Source organism: Anoplopoma fimbria, chromosome 1, assembly GCF_027596085.1.
Source record: "Anoplopoma fimbria isolate UVic2021 breed Golden Eagle Sablefish chromosome 1, Afim_UVic_2022, whole genome shotgun sequence".
In the NCBI taxonomy this organism is placed as follows: Eukaryota; Metazoa; Chordata; class Actinopteri; order Perciformes; family Anoplopomatidae; genus Anoplopoma; species Anoplopoma fimbria.
In genome coordinates, this window is record NC_072449.1 from 25679782 (window position 1) to 25688663 (window position 8882).

At 39.7% G+C, this 8882-nt stretch overlaps 1 protein-coding gene across 1 annotated transcript in view; it reads left to right on the forward strand.

Annotated features, from left to right (window-relative positions):
- Window positions 1-3263, forward strand: part of gbe1b (glucan (1,4-alpha-), branching enzyme 1b) — a 75700-nt gene extending 72437 nt beyond the window's left edge. Inside the window, exon 16 of the mRNA XM_054598341.1 lies at window positions 1820-3263. Within this exon, the coding sequence (XP_054454316.1) occupies window positions 1820-1882 (63 nt within the window). The 3' untranslated portion in view covers window positions 1883-3263. The remainder of the gene's footprint in view (window positions 1-1819) is intronic.
- The last annotated feature ends 5619 nt before the right edge of the window (window positions 3264-8882 follow it).

An 8882-nucleotide genomic window follows, 5' to 3' on the forward strand; every position in this document is an offset into this window, starting at 1 on the left:
TGACAAAACAACCAGTATAGCCATTTAACCATTAAACACAAAGAAGCTTTACTTAAATTTAATAATCTAGTATATTTTCATCTGTGGTCAGATCTGTCTCCTCGGCTTTATTCCCATAGTTTTGTTTTAGCTCAGCTCCATATAAGATGAGCTGATAAAAATGGTTCTGACTAAAATGTAGCATAATGGCAGATATTTGATCACTTTCTGAACTGTGTCTAGTCTAAATTACAAGTGTTAATGGGAAACAAGATGTAGTTTGTAACTAATTTATAACACCTTCATGTTTTGAGGAGTTACATGTTAATTAGAATTTCTTCTGCTAATTGCGTTGCTGACATCTGGAACTATCTGCTGCTCTTTGTTCACAGATTGATTTAGAATTTGTCACTATTGCTATCTATTTGGTGGAAATAAAAGCTGTTGACATATTCCAGGTTAGGCGCAGTGGTAGCTTTTGTCTAAACAGGTGCAATGATTTATTCTGCCTTCCCTTCTCTCTGCGGTGCTTCTGCATGGAGACTCTCCCACTGTGACTGTTTAATTAGTCACCAATGTCTGTGTCAGTGTTTCAGTGCCGAGCTGCTCGACTCCCTCGGTGACAAACTGTTGCCAAAGAAACACATCCGCAGCGAGCTCAGATCCACTGATGCCGAGGGGCGGCTTGAAGAGTTCAGGGGGTGATTGAATTGTTTACAGTTCTGCGCTCTTTTTCAGTTTTCTGTTGGGAGATATAGCATCATTTATGTCTGCTTGGCTTTTCCTTTGGCATAAATCTGAAATGACTAATGGTACACGGTGGTTCCTTGCCTCCAAACGGCACTGTGAATATCAAAAGGATTGATCAAAGACTTTATTAGCTACACCTCTCCAAAATAACACCCTTACAAAGATTTCTTTGTACTGTGTATATATAAGGAATCTGACATTTCCAGGCTCGGTTCCTTCTTTTTTTTCTTCACGGTGTGCTTAGTTTTTGCTGACATGTTTTTTCTTCAGTCCACCAAAACCCGGGAGATGCTCATAGCTCAGCTTATGCCCACTGGCAGATTGTATCTTCACAGGATTGCAAGTTTACAGTTGATGCACAGCCAACATATAGAGACGATGAAACAAAATCTAATAGCATTGATTGGAGAGTTCAAAATTAAAAAGTATGATTAGTTTTTTCTTTTTTGCCCCACACTTAATGCAAGATTGCTTGTTTGAGGATTGCTCACTAGAACGCACAAGCTTTGAGCGCGATGAAATGTTAATGAATTTGAGACAGATTAAATCACTGATCAAGAAATTTGAAGCACCAACTACGCCAGGATGCACATTCCCCATATCTCAAAGCTGAAAATGGAATTCTAGAGAACCAGCTCAGACACAACTTTAAGCTGCAGATCTACTGACTCCAGTGCCACCCAGAGGTCTGAATGTTGCTGCAACTCCGTCACACTTTGATTATACCTCTCTAACCTCGGCAATCCTCTTCAAACATGGCAGTGGTGTTGTCTACTGTCTGCTCTGAAGAGTTACTTTTCTGCTCAGATCTGAATATCCCTCTCAATACAAGCCCAATTCTCTTAACTGTTCCCCGAGTTTTTCTCTTCCCTTTCATGTGGCCGTCATGTCGACCTTTATTGTGAGAAGCAATCACGCCTGGTTATTAAGGCACCACCAAGTGCCTCTGTGTCTGACTTCTAAAAAAGGATAAACGTGGAGATTCAATAATTTCCCAAATTGGTGATCTTGTTAGCATCATTAATCTTCAATTGTCAACTCACTTTTCTCCCTACTTGCTTCCCTCCCTTTGTCTCTCTTTCTCTCTCAGGTCTACATCCCCTGCAGAACAGCTATTGTCCTGGCCAACGAGGAGATAGATTACTGTTATTAGAGGATGATTGTCTCCACAGAGACCAGGATTGAGAATGGATTCCAACCTCAAACTGAGTGTTAACAATCACCTTCATCTTAAAGTGTCAACCTTGTACACCACCCAAATCCACTTTTTGTGTTTGTGTTAGTCTTTTTTCTCAATAAGGAAAAAAAAAAGCATTGTGAGCCTTTGTGCTTTCAAAACTCCATCTGCAACCATAGATGCTGTGTAACCCCATTTACTACAGATTGGTCCATTTGAGAAGCGTCCAACCTAACCAGCAGCTACATGCTAAAACTTAAAACCCTGCCGAGTCCTTCCACAACTACCCAGCAGCCATTTGTAGGCTCTGTTGAATTTGGCGTGCCATCTGAAACACATGACCGGCGACGCTGACAAAGGGAAGTAATTCACCAAGCATTCAAACATGATGAAAGCTCAGAGAATAAAAAAAAAAATTTTGGAATGTTATGTATGTTGATATACAATTTACTTAGTTTGATTATTTTGGATCTAAATACAGATACAATTATGGCGTCAAAGACACAAGGAGAATTTGCAGTATTACCATTTACATTGAAATTCAAAACGTCCAGGTATTTAATCACAGGTGATCCATCTTTCTTAATTTGCATTTTGGGACCTTGTACGTATAAAAATATTGCAATTTGCACAAAGTAATAAGCTGCTTTGAATTATTATACCTTTAATGGGTATCTAAAACAGATGTGTTGTAATATTTGAATTTATACAGCTATTGGGAGCATTTATGTGGTTATTTATGGCCCTGTTATTAAGCCAGTAATTTGCAGCTAAAGCAAAGTGATAAGATCATCTAATTGAGATTGTTCACAGTGTGTTGCATAATGCACAAGTAAGGTTTTTAGCTGAATTACGCTGTTTTTTCTTCCACTTAACAAAAAGTAATGCATGGTTTTCCCCCACAGTAGATCCCATTAGAGTAGTTTATGCCGTGTATTTCACTAAATTCTTCGCAGTCTACTGAAATAAGTTTTTACTGACGATGAACAAATCATTTTGTGTGGGTTTTACTAGTGTGATTCACACACCCGACTACTTTAAGATACCATGATTCATGTGCACCATGTTCATTAGATGCTGCAGCACTCCTTTAGGATCATTGCAGAAAACACAGACCGAGCCTAAATTCACGCAGAACGACATGTGCCTCTCCCAATTAGCTCAGACGTTTGTGGCTTTTGTCTCGACACACTTATGATTGAACATCTCAAAGAACGGCTGCAACGCTCATCCTGTGTTCCCCAAAGCTGTTATGTGTGGAGGTTATCAATGAACTAAAACTGATTATAGGGGACTGTTTTTCTTTTTGGACTGCTGACATCAACCCACCATGTCATTAAAATGGTCTTTCATGCCAGAGGATTCATCTTTTGAAATTGTGTTTCGCAAACGACTGTGATAATTCATCTGTCTCCAGCCTTTATGTTCTCACGTTTTTTAAATCCCCTGTTGTAAATTTGAATGGATGTCTATTGGACAACTTTCAGCATTCACTGCACGTTTTATCAAAGCAATACTGTTATAAGTGAAACAAGAGCTGATTTTGAGCATCCCAGATAAAAGCTAACACTTTGATTTACTGCCATGGATACTGTAATGCTGTGATCCACACCTACTGCATTAGAACAGATTCTCAGCCATTTAAGCCGTGTATTGTAGCATATGGCAGGTTTTGATCTGCCTCCCCTGCAACTGAAGAAAACAAATTCATATTCAGGACCATCCTCCTGTGTTTAGCCAAAAGGATCATGAAGATGTCATTCCTTTTTGTGTAACACTCAAATATGCCTTTCTCTCCCCCCCCCCCCTAAAAGCACGGAGTGGATCACTGCATACATTTCAAGCAACGAGGTTGCGATTGATGTGGAGTGTTTAATCATCCCTCATCTGACCCAATGTCATTGTCGTTTTACCACCGCCAACATGAATTGTCTGCATTTGTTCTCAAAAGTAAAATTGATGTCTGATACACAGTAACTATTGCTGCATATTTCTTTCATTATTACTAATGATAATAAATCAGCGCTGTCGGGCCACAAGACAAATGTGGATGAACTAGATGTGCAATCTGACTACTGATTCTGTCCCATCACACACCTCTGTGCTTATTCGAGGAGGAGAGTACTGGACCAGACTTTAATAAGGAAAGCCCTGAAGTGTTTAGGACGACAAAAGTAAGACCCTACCTTGCACTCTGCACTCCAGAACACAAAGTTTCAGTTTCCATTTGGTGACCAGGGAAGCTGTGAAATGTTGTTATGGGACTATACAAAGCAACCGCCTCAGTGGTTCCCACAACATGATGTAAGGGGGATGAAAGACAACTCATCAGACCATAATACTTCCATTTCCTTGGCATCCTCACTTTGTGCGTCTTTGTTCACTGGCATCGATAAAAAGCAGCTTCTTAATAGCAGCTGCACCATGAAAAAACGTTTGGAAAGAGTTCCGTAGTCATTTTTGAGGCTGTTTTTTGTAATATTCTTGATTTTTTTCAATATTTTATGTTTTTCTTATTCTTGGTTTTTCTGTTTGACATGACATGTCTCATGCAACCTTTTAGTCTCTTCACTCTTCACTCAAGCACAATCTAGCACAATATAATGAAGTTCAAACCAATTACCATGCAGATTTGTTCACAGTAAAAATAACACAAAACGTGTCCTTGAGGGTTAAATCAACACCTTTCTGAAACGGATGCAGCAAACCGAACTGCCATCTTCACAGTATTAGATGTTGCGCTGGTTTTTACTGGGGTTGAGTGCAACTCCTGTAGATGGGACTGCCCTGAGATCTCCAGGCCATGTATGATGTACTATAGCCTACCTGAAGAGATTTTATAAGTAACCCTGAAAGCACAGAACGTATTCTGTGATGTAACAGTTTGTATTTCTTATGGGCTCACAAGCATAGAGATGCCCGAGGGGAAGATCCTGGAAAATGCAATATTGTCAAAGTCAGAATAGGTGCTCTGACATGCACAAAGAAGATGTTTTCAGAGTCTGACCCAGGAGAATGCACAAGTCAGGTAGGGATTTCACCATGCAGCCTGCTGCAGCTTTAATACAAAATGCCTGGGATAATATTCTATTGTCACTTGAGTTTTCCAGGTAAGTGCTGGCTGGACAAAGAGTTAAGAAATTAAAAATGTTGAAGGTTCTCTATGCGACATTCAGATCATTAATCTAGCAGCAAGCAACTATTTGATGTAATAGAGTAATGTAACTGAGGAGAGAATGTGCCTTCAAATGCATGTTAGTGAACTTAAGCGATATAGTACAGCTGATATCGCCATCACAGCCACGATATGGTCAGCTACGCGTAGCACCCACCCTCCTCAGGTAAACACTGTTAGCTCTGTCAGCACCATTGCCACTGTTTGTACTATTAGAGCTGTTAATACTGTTAGCAAATAGCTGCCAGCTTAACGGTTACCATTTGGTAAGAGCCATGGGGAGGCCCTAGATAACTACTGAATTTCTAATTGATCACCTTTAATGACATTAATAAGTGAACTGTTACTTTGGTCATGTAGCAGGTTATCTGCTGGTACATTAGGAAAACAACCAATAAATAATTCCGGGGAACACACCGCAGAGGAATATTTAGTGTTATAGTTTAAAGTCTAGTGTAAAGCAATAACATTCAACTGGCAAATGTCATTAAATACCATGATAAACATGGGTCTACGCTGTGTACGGTGTCTGATGTTTTTCCTTTCTTTCTGAGAGGAAACCAGTACCTGAAAAACCTTTTCAACAGCATGTACCTCAAGAGAATTTTTGCAAGGCAAGTAAGGTTTGAGCATAAATATTGGAGAGTTAAACTTTATTTAACCCTTAATGAGTCCATTTTACAATATATTATTAATGTTGAGAACTGTTACAAGATTTTTGCTCTCATTCATTTTAGCATATTTTAGGCTACTGTAGTGAAAGCTGCAAATGGGGACGGTTGCAACAAGGCTTATTCTCCCGATTAGAAACATGCTATAGTGATGACGCTAATACTGCACATGCTCAGTTAGACCCTATGAAAGTAATTTTATTCATAAGCTCTATTATTCGACAATAACAGTTTTTCAATAAATATGACTCAATAAATAATACTATAATATTGTATAAAGAAAAAATACAATAATATCATTGTAAAACACCATGCTTACACAATACTATGTTCATTGAGAAAAAAAAGCAAAGTTCATTGGTGAAACATATCTCTAACATGTTGCAGCCATCCCTGATTGTGTTGCAACATTCAACATCTGACTTCTTTCATCCAATCTCATATTGTGAAAAATATGTCCTATGTTATCATCATATGTAAATTTGATAAATAGGAATTTGGAGAACTGTCCCCAGTGTACCTAAAATTCAGATTAAACATAAAAGTGCTTATTCTTTTCTCTTGTGAATATGTGGAAACGCCAGGGAAAGAACATCTTCATCGTTGTGTATGAAGAGAGATAGTGGCTTCCAGGAACAATCATCTCCTGCAGGTTTGAATGCCTGGGGCACACAGTATGGAACCTGGTGCTTTTTAGAAGAGCTTGTTGTATTTTTGTAGGATGGTAAAACACTATCCTCCATAACTCTAGCTTCATGTATAATCAAAGGCTTCATTTCTTTGGTCGGTTCGTGAGACGTTTAGATTGGACAAATCGTAGGAGCCTTGAGAATCAGATCGTTGTAGTGTTAGTCCCATGTTAGGCACATGAAAAGGGTGCAATAAAAGTGCTTATGAGGTATGGGCTGCAACATTTTTCAAACATACATCACAACCCAGAGGATACAAGATGTAAATTTGTAAGTTTTGGGTTGACACATTTTGTTCCTTTAATGATTTACCATTATAATGGAGACAGAGAGCTAAGCATCCTTTTTACTAAAAAATAAAAGCAGGACGTCATTCAGTACTAACTACAAATCTGATAGTATTCACCTAATCCTCAAATATTCTTCTAACAATCAAGATTAAATGAAAAAGATGTGTAATTAAAAATGTTCCCAAGTTTTGACTGAATTTCCTATCCAGGTATCCAGAGAGAACATATCTCTGCCAATTTTATATGACACAAGAAAATGTGTTTCACAAGGTTCATACAAGCATGACATGAAACGTATTCATGAAAAGTGTTTTTTTGTTTAGAAACCTTAAAATCCAATCCATCCCAAGGTTGAAGAACATACAATGCCAGCATTTTTTTCTGGCGACTAGGTTGTTTTTTATCCAGATGGTAAGAAGAATTATTGAGGATTTATAATTCATTTTTCCTAAAAAAGGATGCTTAACTGTGACTCCAATGTAAATGTTATAGCCTACATCAGAGCCACAAACTAGGACTAGTTTAGGGGATTTTGTAGCGTCTGTTTTTCCTTTTGACTGATTGCTAAAAGCAAAACCAGATGTGTGACCAAGAAATCTCTTTATTGAAAGCATGACAATGAAATTGATATCAGTCTTATCATTGGAGTATTAGTATCAAACACTTTGGACGGAGGAATCATTTTCCCTCCTGGGTCAAGCTGATTCAATTCTTTGCTTTTATTGTGATTGATATGATTGTGAAGGTCACTGATGCCTTACTGGAGCACTCTGGCATCAAGGAGAGGAGTTGGGACTCTGCAGCGAGAAGAGTGTGCTGATATTCTCTCCGTCACTGCAGTCAGTATTTCATCTTTATGCAACACTGGCAGCGACTGGTTCCAATGGAGATCATTGGGACACAAAGTGCCATTTGTTTTCTATTGTAAAAGGTAATTAAATGCATTCTCCTTGTATCTCGTGTCTATTCAGTCCTCATTAAACAGCTTGAATGGAAACCATCAGTACTCGAGCTCCTGAGAACCAGAGCTGGGAAACACTAGCAGAAACTGCATTAATACAGAACCCTGAATTAAGTTCACGGGGTGGGGAAGGATTCACCAGAAAAGTACAGATACTGTATCTGAAAGGAGTATAAGGCAGCGATATCTGGTGAGGGGGTGCGTGCATGTATTTCTCATGAAGTACTTCCTTCTCTGAGTCCCAGTGGACCTGCATTACCTAGGAATCACCTTAGAGCACTGACTTCCATTTATCAAGGCCATCCACAATTGGTCCAAAGGGTGAGCGCCAGTCAACCATAAATCTAGAAATGTCAGATTAAGGCAACGTCTACAGCACTTCTCTCACCAATTACCTCTTAGTAAGCTTTGATGCATATAGTAGTTATCGTCAAAGCAAATAAGGGAATCATGAAGCAGCCAATATCTTACTGATCTGAACAACCTCTTCAGCTAGTTTCAGCAGGGCCTGAACCTTACTGATGTGGTTGGGAGGAACCTCTCCATCCCAGGCCGAATGGAGCTTAGTCATGACTGGGGTGGCCTCCTTTTTTGCAGTCGGAAAGGTTCCCCTTGCATTGATAATCCCAAATCCTGGTGTAGATTTTGGGGGCTTCGTATCAAGAATGGGGTTGAAATAAGAGGATCACGACATGGTGCCCGCTCCACAGCAACACAGCAGGAAACTCAAGAGAGCGGAGCGGAAAAGCTCTGTTTCCCCACTGAGAGTGTTTGCAACTTCACGAGCAATATCCATAATCATCCTGCGTTGATGCCACTGTTTGTGTGCAGCCATGAAAGGGAAGGAGGGCCAGCAGGGAAAGATGCCAACATATTCATACTGATATAGGGGCCAAATTTAAGATGAAGACAGGAATAAAAGGTATGTTGCCGTTTCTGATCACCATCCAGGGAGCCTCAGAGAGAACCACAGGAAGACCTGCTGGCATTCGCTTGTGAGGAGCGCTCTCTGGTGGATACCTTTGGTGCCTGCAAATGGGAACAATTGGCATCTCGTATTTGGTTTATGTTCGGGTGGAGCTTTGGTCAGCTGGGCGGACCTCCCAAAATCGGCGTGTGTGTGTGTGTATGTATGTATGTGTGTGTGTGTGTGTGTGTGTGTGTGTGTGCATGTGAGTCCTGACCAACAA